General features: G+C 29.8%; 1 protein-coding gene across 2 annotated transcripts in view; it reads left to right on the top strand.

Annotated features, from left to right (window-relative positions):
• Window positions 1-14,671, top strand: part of LOC118189013 (short transient receptor potential channel 4-associated protein-like) — a 90,043-nt gene that overhangs the window by 279 nt on the left and 75,093 nt on the right. The window contains exons 2-4 of one of the 2 annotated variants that reach the window (XM_035359545.2): window positions 3,663-3,794; window positions 7,880-7,996; window positions 11,222-11,282. In XM_035359545.2, coding sequence (XP_035215436.1) covers window positions 3,663-3,794; window positions 7,880-7,996; window positions 11,222-11,282 — 310 coding nt within the window. The remainder of the gene's footprint in view (window positions 1-3,662; window positions 3,795-7,879; window positions 7,997-11,221; window positions 11,283-14,671) is intronic. The other variant, XM_035359546.2, reaches the window with a different exon arrangement.

Raw genomic sequence — 14,671 nt, 5'->3', positions numbered from 1 at the left:
CTATGAATGTATTGTAACTACAATGAGGTGAATAAACTTCTATTTTATTAATTAACTGATCTCATTCATTGATGGAGCAGCACATGAAAGTAATTATTTAATTTTAGTAGGTTATCGTATGAAGACATGATTATTGTGAAATTACATTCTTCAGTTTGCCTAGGTATCTCGATAAATAAATACAAGTAAATATGTAGTATACGACAACAACATAATATCGATCTTTGAATGAATGTTTTTTTGTTACTCTGAAAAAGCTCCTTTTGTTATAAAATCTGGCAAATGTATGTTCTGAAACAAGACATTTCATAGTGACAAACATACCTTTGCGTGAGTATTTAAGAAAGTCGATGATATGAAAACTTTATGGAGTGGCTTCTATAACCAATGGGTCTTTCCTAATATAATTACTTTAAAAAGAGCTTAAAATAAGAAATCAGCACCTCCCTTTTCTTCAAATACCATTGTAATTTTATGTATTTTAAAACAGCATAATTTAATTGCAGATAATTATACAAAATATCATATTGTAAAATTTACGGAGAAATTCAAGAATTTTATCTTGGCTTATTTATTTTTTTCAGTTTTTGCCAAGAACAATTTACTTGGAGAGCTTCTTAATTTATAGCAACCTATTTTCCTTTTCTTTTTACCTTTGTAGACGCATGGAAAAAAGCTTTCATTCATTATTTCAAATAGTTTTAACAAAGTGTATATTATCATATCGCATTTCTGAGAAAAACTGTTGCATTTTGAGACAGATTGACACAAATCTCAAAATGTGAAAGTGTTTTTCAGAAAAAGCTTCATAGAAGACAACAGTGTTAAAACGCTAGAGTCAATGTAGAACTGTATCTAATTTTAAAATTCATACTAATGTGAATCCAAGGTTGAAATTGGCACAAATCTCTCTTTATGAAGTAAAAACATTCTAATTGTCATGTTTAGCAGAATATTTATGCCTTGTAAAAAGAAAGATCCATGCTAACCTCTCTCAAATTTTTTTAAAGCTTTCTAATTAAAAAAAAAACAATGTACAGAAAAAGAACACAAATGAAAATGAATGTGTTTGAAATTTAAATTAAGATCAAATTCAGCCCTGTGTAGTTTATTTTAAAGGAAAATGTTTTGCATTTAAAGGAAAGTAGGCATGGTATCCTTTTCTTTCATAAGTAAAAAAAGTTTTAGTCTTTTCTTCCTCAAAATATAATTTTTGTCTTTTAAACCAACTACAAGCCAGGTTTATATTATGCCTTGTGTGACTGACTGAATGGCACTAACATTTAGCTGGAATGTGATATGATTTCATGTATTTTTTTATGATTATCATCTTCTTCAGTATCTTATACCATTTGTTGCCATCCACTTTTCTCACATGTTGCTTATTTTTATCCAGAATGGGCATACTCACACAAATTACTATTCATAAAAATCAATGTTTATTCTTTCATGAGAATTCTTCTTCATGCTAATAAATAAAGATTCGCAATTTTTCACAATAAAAAAATAGTACAGTCACTGAGAACTTTAAACATGTCACAATATACAACTACTATATATCTTTACAATGAAAATATGAGACACGCTTAAAATCATTTACAATCAAGATATCCTAATGGCAACATGTTTTACAGAATATTATATTTATTTGCATAATTTCCCTCTAGAGTTTTAGCACAAATCTTCAAAAATTTTTAAAGTATTTGCACAAGTTTTCCTTTCTCAAGAGATTCAGAAAGCGAGATTCTGTAAAATTTAAAGTGGATTCATCCATGTAATGATTATTTATGTCTTATTAATTAATTTGGTCATAGAATTTGGATGCTCACTCTGGTTAATGATACAATAAAACAGTAATGTCTAATGTTCTCAATGGTTCTGAAGATCATTGCACGTGGAAAGACATACTAAATGGTAATGATGGCGACAACTTACAAGTTGTAGCCGATGGCACAGATAGCACTTCCAGCAGCATTAAATAATTTGATGCCTAGGGATTAGCAATGGACAACAATAAAAGCAGCAAAATTCGAGATATAGGGAAATAGAAACGAAAATAGCTTATTATATAGAATAATGTTCATATTACTGTGTGTTGTTAATGAAATGTAGGTTTCTTTTAAATGAATAATGTGATAGTTACCTATAGTTTATTCATGAGCATTTTTTTTTTTTTTTTTTTTTTTTGTTGTTGTTGTTTTTGTTTATATGCTTTCTGTCCTTTGGAAATTAAATTATTCATGTAATTTAAATAAACATAATAATAAATATATTTAATTATTAACAATGAATTGGAAATTATAAATAAATTTGTAATTATATATAAATAAATATTACATAATAAGCAAAAGATTATATCAAAACTTTTTATGAATCACTAAAAACTGTCTCCTCTGATCCAATAGTGGGTCATGGCCTACATATTGAGAACCACTGTTGTAGGGTATCATATCTTCTCAGCAGTCCAGCTAGTGTATCGAAAAGGAAATAATCATCATATGGACAGTGTGACAGTTCATGTGGTAGATTGATCTGAAAAATGTAACTACAAGCTTGAACATCTCAGTCTTACACAATCACTTTATCTTAACATAATTCAGCTTCTCTGCTTTGTGCTAAAGTACATAAACAAATTATTCTTAACTCACCATCTGAATTCTCTTTTGCAAAGAAAATGACTGAAATTAGCCTTGAGTTATATATAGATTTGTATCTGTCATTTCTCCAAACATTGCTGCAATATTGCCTATTGGGAGGGCTATGCTATGTTAATGAAGTATTACATTTTAGAAGCATATGTTTCAATTTCATTGTCCACCATTGTATAACTAAAATGCTCCCTTAAATTCATACTTTCTGTAAATATGAATTTTTCATTTCAGCGAAATTCAGAACTTTTAATTAAACTGGTAATAGGCAAAAAAAAAAAAAAAAAAAAAAAAAATCATAAATAGCTATAAATTGCTGAAATATTACAGCTCAATTTTTATGATAAAACTTGCTGAATGAAAAATATGTTTGAAATTATTTTTCTGAACTGGTAAAACTGTCTCAATCCCATCACTGATATATGCTTATCGTCAGCTGAGCAGTAAAGTCACTGAACACCCACCCCATCCTTGTTTGAATCTCAGTGAATGGGCTGGCTGTGCCTTTGGTTTTCATGGTTTTGCTTAAGTGTAACAAGGATACAAGCCAGTTTTCCTTGAAAAGTCCTCCACAAAGGCATTTTTTTTCTGTAGGCAGTTAGCCATCAAAATGCTTTGCTTCACTTTTTTTTTTTTTTTTTTCAATTTGTATTTCGTATAGAATATGACTTTATAAGCAAAGGATTATTGATAAGTTGAAAATAATAATTAGAAAACTGTATTATTCATGAGTTTTGATGTAGTTTAATGATTGGGAGCATTTAAATGTACAACCAGTCTTAAATTAATTATTCGTTATTCTTGACTTGAAAACAACCGTTTACTGTCTTGGAATACAAGTTGAAATATTTTGGGAAAATTTAAACAAAAAAGTTTGGTTTAATATAAGTAGTCAAATTGTTATGATTACCAGAAGTTTATAGTGATAGAACATAAGTACCATAATAGTTAAAATAATTTTGAACTTAATTTATGTATTTGTTTGTTAAAGAAGACTACTTTTATTTATTTTAGACATTAGAGCTTATTGTGGAAAATAGTGCCATTCCTGAAAATGTTGAAGCTTTATTTTCTATTATTAAAAGACTAGATGATATCTTGCTGGATCATAATCCTTCTCTTTCAACAGCTCTTCATATATTTTCAGTAAGTCATGTTGACGATCTTTCTGTGAAAAGAATTCTTAATACTTTTATTTATTTATTTATTAGTATTTTTAAGTTTGTAAAATAATTATCAGCTGTCAGATTATCCTTCCCTGTCAATGAAATGATATTGAATTTAAAAGCAATTAAACATCCAAATGTCTATTAATTATTTTATAAATGGGAAGGGTAACCGAAAATAAATTATTTGTAATTCAATTCCAACAGAATACGATTCTAATGTTATCTGTATCATATTCTGTTGAAAATGGACTGTAAATGTTTAAGTAATAAATGGAAAAAATTCCGTATTAGTTTTAAAATATGTTATTGTTCTAATATAAAAGTGTAGATTGACTCAAAGCTGGCACCTGTACATCCACTGAGACATATTAGGTCTCGATGGAATTCCAATAGAGAACACCCCCAGGGGATAGCTCAAAGATCTCCCATCCCTGTTTTCGTAACACCAACTTCTTGAGAGGATTTCAGCTCACCGTGTATTTTGAATGTCGCACAGACACCATGCCTCCTCCAGGATTCATAGCCAGGCCCCTCGGTATGGCAGTTAACGATGCTTAACGAAGCCATCTGGGCTTCGGTACTACTATGCCATCTGGGCGGCATTCTAACATAATGGTAAAATGTGTACCCCGCCAGTGGCAAAGTGATTAAGGCCAGTAAATACTGAGAGTATGGTTTGAGTTCAATTCCAGGTGAACAGCCTAGTTGCATGGTTTCTTTTTTTCATATGTAATGTGAATAGGAGCCAGTTTCCGTTAGAAAGTCCTCCATGGAGGCTTCTTAGATAGATTGTCATTGTGTGTTTTGTCTTCTTCAAATAGCCTAACCTAATCTAGTGCTAAAATGTGTTACACCAATGATTATATCCAGAAAAGATAGGCCTAGAAACCTTCAAATTAGAAATTTTACTCTCTCAAACTATAATGTTTTCTCTTAATAATCATGTTTGATTATATTTTTGACAAGCAGTGCATCTTGAATGTATTATTAGGATTGTCGTTTTTACTTTGAAATTACTTAAAACATTATCAGTGACATCGAATTTTATTTCTTATTTGAAATCCTTAAAGGTCAACAATGTAATACTAAATAGGAAATTCTGGGTACTTTAACATTACACGTGTCCAAACAATACCATGGAATGAAAGCCCTGCTTAATATCACTTGTTGATGTAACTCTTATAAAATGCAAATTGATTGGAAGTTTTTTACTTTGATTTTTTGCTCTTTGATAAACTTTATTGGTTGTTATAACAACACATCACACATACTTTTCCATAAGTCTAGTAGTAAAAAAAAATACATCTAAGGGACCATACTGCAAATTATAAAGAAATCCAACCATAATAAGAAACAAGCATTTATTTTTCGATGATTACACCAGCATATAACATGGGACAACTGCATTGATGTCCTGTACCAGTGAATTAACTCAAAGGTGATGAGCGGCATAATTAACAGGCTTATATAGCTCATTAAAAATGTCATTACAAAACTGTGCTAGTAACAACTGTTGGATGCATAGGCAAGCATTTGTAGCAAATAATGTGTCCACCAGTTATGAGATTGTCAAGATCATTAACTTCACATAATCTCAGCTATGAAATAATCATTTATTCAAAATACTATGCAAGGGCATAAGAAATATACATCCACATCTTCTTTACGTACTGAAATTAGAAGATTATCTCGGGAAAAGATAATAAACTATATTTTTTTAGTTAAGGACATGGTGCAGGGTTTTTTTTATTTTTATTTTTTTATTTTATTAGAATACAGTTTTGAATTGTTGATGGAAATTGGCTGCTTAAAATTGCATATTTAAGTGACACTTTTACAAAGACCAGTGAGCATCTTATTAAAATTTAAAGGGTTTACTTCAGAGCAAACAAGCATATGCATTTACTGCTCACGGAAAATTCTTGTTTTCAAGAAAAAGAATTTTTGACAATTTGCAGGGGCTCCAGACTTTGATTCCTTTCCAACCATCATAAAAGGCTTTTCAGAAGAGAAAGAAATTGTAATAGGGAAGGCATTTATTGAAGAAATTATTCAGCACCTGAAAGATCTGAGTGAAGTTTTTAATCAGTATTTTCCAAATTAACAGCATATTAAATATCAAAAATGAATTGTGGATTAAAAACTCCATGCTATTGCCTATGCACAACCTTCATCCATGTCAGAAGAATGCAGAACTTTTATTTAAATGACATCTGATACATCATTGTAAGAAAAGTATAAATTAATTCTGTCAGTGGAATTCTGGTGCAGTTTAAAAGATGAATATCCTAACTTGTCCAAAAGGCCATTTGAACTGAAGGAAACTTCTGCCATTTGCAACTACATGAAATGAGTTTCTCAGCTGTATGTGTCGACTAAAAATAAATACCCCAATAGACTTGATGCCGAACATGACAGGAATTCTATTTTAATTCATAAAGCATAATATCAAGCATAACTGTAATAATAAAAAACAGTGTTGCTGATCTCATTAAAATTCAAATTAAAAGCCCTATTGAATGTATTATTTTAAGAATTTTTGGGTTAATTTTGAAATTACTTTTTGAAATAATTGTCATTTTTATTGCAAATAATCCATAAACAGAATGTTGCAATAGAAGCATACTGTTGCAGAAAACCAGGGGTTCCACAATAAAAGTGGTCATTGAAAAGATTTCCTCCTATCAAAAAGATTAAGAAACGCTTATCAGTACAACTCCATCTTGGTGGAGTTTCATTTTACATCAGTGTTGATAATTGCGGAACTACTCTGATATGCACCCTCAAGTCGCCAAATTTCTCACGCTGCCATATTACTATCTAAATTTTTTGTCTACATTTCGAACTTTAAGCCGTTTTGAACACACGATTTAAGCTAAAAATCCGAAACAAAAACAAAAAATTTAGATAGCAAAAACGTAGTTTCTAACCAAAAATATTTGACAAGAATCCATGTACACAGCAACATGTTTTAACTTAAAAAACTCCTACGAATGGCACACTGTAGGCAACGAACGAATCTACGAACTACGCACACCCGCTTTAATAATCTACACTAAAAACAAATCAAGAAAATAAACTAAAATAAATTTCAGACAATTCAAAAAACATCAATAAAAACAGAAATTCATACAAAAAAACAATGAATATAACATTCTACAAAATAAAAACAATAAAATAAGATGCACTTACCATAATGAAAGCTTCTTTTAAAAGCAGAAATATCTTTCCCCCCTATCTTCTCAGATACAGAGCATACAAAGTCCAAAATACATTCATTAATAAAATTTCGCCAGTCACACAACGTCTGTGAAGAAAACTTCCACGATTTTGCTATATCACATGCCTTCCTAAGATTCAAAATTTCGAAAGTAACAATAAACGTTAACTTGCTACACGAAAACCTCCAACGTTAACTTGCTACACGAAAACCAAGATCCAAACCTTAAACTCCGCTGACACCCACGTACTTTGTTAGCAACAATTTTACTGCAAACCCACACAAGTCTATCAGAAACACCATTTTTCATCCGAGTTCTCATATCAGCTCCGCATTTCGGACACGTCAAACTCTGTTTTAAAAGTCCCGATTCCCACAGAAATTCCAAAAATACACTACGATCCCCATAAATACATCCGTGAACAAAAGACTCGTTAACAACTCCAACATCGTACCTTTTCATACTAAATTTACTCTGCACACAATCTAAAATACGCGGCTGAAACCTTCCCACCACGTCTTTCATCGCAACATAGGCTATTTCAGAAACACACGCGACACGAACCAACTAGCAATTAAACTACTGCACCAAAAGATTTTTCCACGTCGACATGGTTGCCATACAACACGCAATCATGCCAAAAACCAGCGCAAAACACATATCGCCACATTTGGTGAAATTAGGGCATTTATCAGAGTTGTACCATAATTGCTTGTATATGTAAAGCTAAACTATTTGTAAGTACTTTCTGGCATAATTTTTTTAGTAGGTGATAAAAATTTATAATTCTTTCTTTTTATAGATTAATTTTTGCTTGTACATATTTTTTTTCCCCCCCAAGGAACTTAAGTGTGAAATATTGCAAACTGGGAGAAGAGAAGTGGAATCTGATAATAGTAGTCCATGTAAAGAAACAGCGAAATGGATCAGAAATATACTTTTTCAGCATGTTTTGGAGGTTCCCCATTTAATATTCTCTTTGCATTTTCTTTTATAATTACATAAATATTAGATATGTTATTGTAGAAAATTATCTGTGGTTAGTTTGATGTGCAGAGCTTTTAATAAATTATTTTAAAAGTCAAGTTAAATGAGAGTATAAAACTTTAGTATAATATGTTTCAAAAATTAAATTAAATAAAAATATGAATATAATTTTTAATGTTTAAATTCAGTAATTGTAATTAAGAAATATGCTAGTATTTTAGTATAAAAATACAGTAGTACTCTAGTATAAAGTCTAGTGAATACATAAATTATTGAAACTATTATTAGTTGTGACTGTTGCCATCTTTTTTAATTGATTCTTCAGTTTCTCATTAATTGATAATTTCTGAATCTTCAGTTGCAAAATCAAACTTATATTTCAGTTGGTTTGAGAAGATGCTTCTGACTGCAGACAGCAAAAAATTTTGTCTGCAAAAGTTTTCTTAGAAATTGACCGTTTTCAAGCAACTGGGGAGATGACATTTCCTCCTTCCTTGAGTGATACTTTAATTGTGAAGCAGAAGTTTGGGGATAAATTCCCTTAAATGAAAACTTTTTGTCTGAGATTCTGTGAAAAGAGGAATAAACTCTTTTGATGAGATTGGTCTTCTGCATCTTTCTGTTAATTTTCAAAAATTCTTACTTTTGAGTTTATGGTTTGGCAAACTGTTCTTAGATCAGATTGCATCCCACTGTGCACAATTCTTTTGCTTTTGTTGAATTATTTATGTTGATCTGAGTAACCATATTTATAAATGATGTGATTGGTATGTTGTTCCCTGTGGCTTCTAAATGCAAAAGCTCATTGCTAAAGAGGAAAATGCTTAGATGCTTTAGAAAAAGATGAAACTATTTTACAAAAACTAGTGTCTTTTAGTTAAAAAACATGGATTGACAAATTATTTTAGAGCAAAAAGAAAAAAGAATGTTTCATATTGGGGGGGGCAGGCAACCAGTGAATATTAAAAGCAGCCAAGCTACTGAAAATATACATATTAATTAAATAGTGTCTGATCTGTTTCAAATATGATCAGAATATTTATGTGGTGCAGCCACATCAAGCAGCGAAATATGCTAGGCAGTGTGTTGCAAAACTTATAAGTGCAGACATCTAAACCACGTGGAAAAGCCCAACAGTGATCGTTGCAGATACTATACTACATTGTTAGCCTGACCTTTGGATTAAGGAATAATTCAAACATTTAAGATTATATACGAAAGATTACTGTTTTGTTATATTTTATCAAAGTTTTTATGTATTTGGATGGCTAGAAATTTAGTTTTAGTTACAGGATATTAGAAACTCTTAAAAATTTGAGCTAAAGCTATATGCCCAATTATTTTAGGAAGGAAAGATTTGACAAAATTAATTTAATAGACATCAGTGAGTATGATAGAATCAAATTCAGAGATAGATGGAACTTTTAATGGTGAAATTAATGCTGCAAAGGCTATTGGAATAAAAATAGACAAAGTAAGTAATGTGCTAAGCAAAGTCATAATGCATTACTTTGAGGCACATAAAATTTTATCTGAAACCATGAGGAAGCTTATTTTAAGCTAACATTTCATCCCAAAATGACTGAAAGATCAAAACCATAAAAATAAACAATTTTAATATAGATTAATTTTAATATTTTTTTAACAGTATATAACTGTCTTAGAGCATTTTCTTTCTTAAAGTTAGAAAGTTATTTTTCTTTTGATTTGTAATTTCTTTTATTTAGTCACATTTATTTGTTACATATAATTTATTCTTTAATATTGTTTATGTTATTGCATTTTTATTGAGCATTTTTTAAATTTGTGTTTAAGACAAATTCTTTTCCAAACATTATATTCTTATGAAGCAATTCTTGATAATGGACAAGTCTTGCCAGAATGTCTATTAATGAGAAGATTGACTATTCATAGTTTTTGATATTTATAGCAGCAATGCCACCAAAGATTTAAAAATGATTGAAGGAGTCTTTCAAAATAAAGATACTCATGTGCTGAAATAAATAAAAAAAAGTACCCCCCAAAAATGGATCTGCAATATTTTTCAAAAATTAATCTGTTTAGTGAAACACACACACAAAAAAAATGTAATTGCATTAGATTTGTGCAGAAAACAGCATTTAGTTTAAAAATCATAATGATATATAATTTTCTTAAACTTCTGAATTTCAATTCTAGGTCAATGATAAACAAAAAAATGGGACTTATGCCTTCAAATGGTGTCTAGCCACATATCGCAGTCTAGAGGCAAATTTTCAGAAAATTTGAAAGGAGAAAGTTAAATGAATGTTATTCTGTAAGCCACATTCTTATTAAACTTCTGGGTGCCTTCCATACTTTGTGTTCTAAATTTGTTGAAAAGACCCATAGAAAGATGGTGGCTTCTAATTTCATAGGAATTTTATTTGAGTAATGTAAACATGTTAAATGTCTAAACATAATAGACTTTAATGTTGCCTACTAGTGGCTGAGTGGATAAGAAAATGCTGGTAGTTTGACCTGGTTAAAATCCTGTTAAACAAGCTGCCTTCATAACTGCTGTAATGGTTTTCTCTTTGTGTAATGTGAATGTGATGTAGTTCTTAGAGGGTCCTTCACAAAGGCATCTCTCTCCTTTTAGATTGATAGTCTTAGTATGCTTTGTTGTAACTGCAACCCCTCCCTCCCCCCCAAAAAAATTAAGAATGAATTTTCTATCTTAGAACATTCAAAAAAATTATTTACTTTTGTACAGAAAAGCAAGGCTCTTAGACAAAGTATTATAAAAAATAGAGGTAGGATTTTTGATAATATTACTACTACCAAAATTAGAATTATAAAGTGTTATCAATCTTCTCTATTTGAATGATTCTGTCTGAAGTTTTCAGTGCTTTTGTAAAAGAGTAAGATAATGAATGTAATAGATTTCTTCCTAAAATCGTAATGAATAAATCTTCCTCTAAGGTTATTTTATATTTAAATGTAGGATGTGCTGATTTGTAACCAAATTCAATAGATTCAATGCAATTAAAATTTATTTGAATGAATTTTCCTTTGCATTAAATTTTTACAAATTGCCATGTATGAAATTGATGGCAAAATTAAAAGGCTGTTAAAATATATATGAGCTGGATAATGCCATTTAGTTTTTATAGGTATTGTTAATTATTTATTTTGAATCAGCTTCTTTGATATAATATGAGAAATAATCTTTTAGGTTTTGAGGCAATTTGTTATGTCATACACAGTCCTTCCATCGAAAACTGCACCGGCTTATGGTAAGTGCACGTTATAAATGGTTTATTAAAAAATCTGATGTTTACACCACATTACTTCCTTGTACAGAATATTAAATTATACACATTTTTTCTTACATTTCATTTAAACTTATTGGATTGAATTAAATGTACTTCACCGACAGCGCATAAACCACAATAGAATAAATGCATTCATTAAAATTCACTCTATCTGTTTACCACAACGACACTCTGGCACTAGGTTCACTTAACAGTATTATATTTCGTTCATATTATAACTCAGAATGCACAAAATTTATATCATTTAAAGAATTATCTAATCGTTGCTACATGTTCTATTCAAATACTAAAATAAAGCTAGAACGATGTATAAAAGAAATTAAGCAAACAAAACGAAAAAGAAACAGTTTTTCTCAGACGATTGAGTATTTCTCATTCAATTAATTCAGTTCTCACTTCGCGAGAAGGCAAAAATACATAAAAACTCAAAATATCTAGATGAAAAATTACGAAGTAAATCTTAAACACTTATTTCCTCGAAAAAATTCCAGAAAGGATTAAGCATGATTTAATTGGCAATAATAAATGAAGGCGTTTTCTTTGTTGTTGTTTCTTTGCGAAGCTAAGTTTCTCTAGATTGTCAACAAATCCACTATCCTGCTGTTTCAACTGTAAACAAGCAATGGCCACCATCAAAAAAATTATTAGGCTTAGCGGCACTTAAACAACTTTAAAATTGTTGATAATTCCAAAAATATTGCATACAGATTTACTAAAGGCATAAAAACCTTAACCGGAAGTTAAGAACAACATAATTCAATCATTTTTAAAGCAAAAAAAAGTACAATTTACAAACATATAAGAGTAAAGAAACTGAGATCACTGAGCCGGGTAACAGAGTGGATATATATATAAATATATTTATATATGTTTGGTTCGGCTGATTACAACCAAAATACTATGTGCACATCTACATGTTATAGCAGTCCTATATACAAAATTTCAACGTTCTGAGGCTACTCGTTTTTGAGTTATGCGAGATATATACGTATGTATATACGTTCGTACAGACGGCATGAAAAATTTTCTTCAGAATTCATTTTAAAGCAGTTTTTGGAGGAAAAGAGTCTTTTATTCTGTCCTTATGTACAGATATCATGCAAAAACATTGTTAAATTGCATTCGATAGCGGTCAAAATGGATATTTTCGTTGAAATATGCTGCCTGAAACTTTTCACGATTACAATACTTCCTTTTTACTTCGTACAAGGAAATAAAAAGGGCTGGGAGAAAAATATATGTATTTTAATACTGTTTAGATCATAACATGAGGAATGTTGCTTTGATTATAATCCAAGGCTCCGCAGTATTTTTAATTGGTTGGTTTATTAGATGATGCAAAACTTGTCCTCTACTAAACAACTATTCAGCTAAATTTTGCAAGTTTTACTAAAAGATAACGTCTCTATTGTAATCTTCCCCCCCCCAACTGTACATCCACCATTCAGTCAATGGGCAAGAGTGCTATGCACACTGATATGCAGATATAGATAAGCCTTTTTAAAATCTCTGCTAAGTTTTCTGAACACTAGCTAGATCATTCAAGAATTTTTGAAAAATTTTAACATAAAATCTGCTCTGTGGGGCATTTCAGAGTTATGGGAGCACATGCATACATTTAAAAAAATACTTAACATGATTTTTGGTTAACTACAATATTCATGGTGATGATGATAGATAAATTTGAAGATTTTTCTATTATCACAAGCAAAATCAGAATGTTCCTATTAATGAAATTTGTGAAGAAATCCAGAGAAGTAATAATAAATGAAGATGCTACAACAGAAGTTTTCCATTGCAATGACTGTTCCAGTCATCAATCAGCTAATGGATGGCAAAATCTATAGTATGGTTTTGAATCCAAAAAATATCACTTTCTCGATAATGAAGAAATTAATTAAAGATATTGAGAATGAAAAAATGTCAATAGGCAGTTTAGTGGGAATTAGCAGTGTGGCAGTTGCAAATCTTGAACAATGAACTTTGCAGCTGAAAAAAAAAATAAATAAAAATAAAAATTGTGTCTGTCTATAAAATTAAGCAGAAAGTATTGCACACAAAGTATTAATGTGCTGTTTTTGATCTTTGATATGGCAGGTGATTATAAGTATCAAATTTGCTAATAATGTGTTATGTAATTTATCACTTTTAGTTATTTATTTATTTTTTAGATGGCGGGACTAAAATTTATTGCTGTTTTAATCATTTCTTTTACTTGCTATTTAATCCCATGTTTCAATCTAAAAATAGCATTTAGGGATGCTATCTAAGTAATAAATAAATAACTAAAAGTAGTAGATCGTATGCTACACTATTACCCAAATTTTATTTGCAAATGAAATGAATTTTAAATAAACTTCATTTTGTGAAAAGGCGTCTAAATATTTTTCTGATATTTTGATTGCTTTAAAATAGTAGGTTTTAATAGTAGTTAATAATTTGACTAGTTTTCAAATATTATGAAAATTTCATGTTTAAAAAAGAAAATTTGTAATCCAAATTTTAAAATTCTAGATGATTTTAGCTGATGGTCATTTGTTGAAGAAATAAAAAAAAAAAAAAACTTATTGTAAATTAGATTTTCGCCAAGTGTTTCTCCCCCCCCCATGGCATGCCTATTTGAAAATTAGCATCAAGTTTTAAACATGAATAGCTTGCATGACTGTAACATTTATGCACAATTTGAGGTGAAGAATTAAACTGTGAAAAAAAACTGGCATATCATTTAAGTTACAGTTTGATGACATTAGAACAATGTTCATTAGAATTGATTCATTAGACAGAACATTGTTCTGACATTTAGATATAACAATGTTAAATGTAACACACATCCTAAGTCATGATTTGGATGTCATGAAAATGCAAAAATTTTTTGATAGAAAAATTAAAATGGGAAATATAAAAGTGTCTCCCACCCCCAAGTACATGGACCTTGACCTCAAAATGGTAATTTCATAAAAGTAGTGAAATGGTAATGAAAGGTAGTGAAGTATAAATAAAGATTTAGTTGTTGTCATCTGTAAGAGAGTAAAGAGACTATCAAATTATGAAAGTATATCCAAACTGTTGTTTTTGTTATGTTATTTATATTTTTAAGAATTGTAATTATTTTTAACACTCATTTAATTATTTTTGTGTATGTTATGCTATGTTAAAGTATTGAAGGAAGTGCACTTCAACTTAGCATTGAAATTTATTATAGGATAACTTTTATATTTTCTCATGTAATAGTATTAAAATGGCTCGTGTGTACTAAGTAATTTTTAAAATTTTTTAGTCATGTTTGTGTTTAATATGAATAATACTGTCGACTTATTTTTTGTATTTTCTCATTATACAGATCCTTTTTA

This window comes from Stegodyphus dumicola, chromosome 4 (genome assembly GCF_044657685.1).
Source record: "Stegodyphus dumicola isolate Sdum_Otavi_A_Nest chromosome 4, ASM4465768v1".
Lineage (NCBI taxonomy): Eukaryota > Metazoa > Arthropoda > Arachnida > Araneae > Eresidae > Stegodyphus > Stegodyphus dumicola.
Note: the sequence above shows the minus strand (reverse complement) of the source record. Positions and strands in the feature narration are given on the sequence as shown.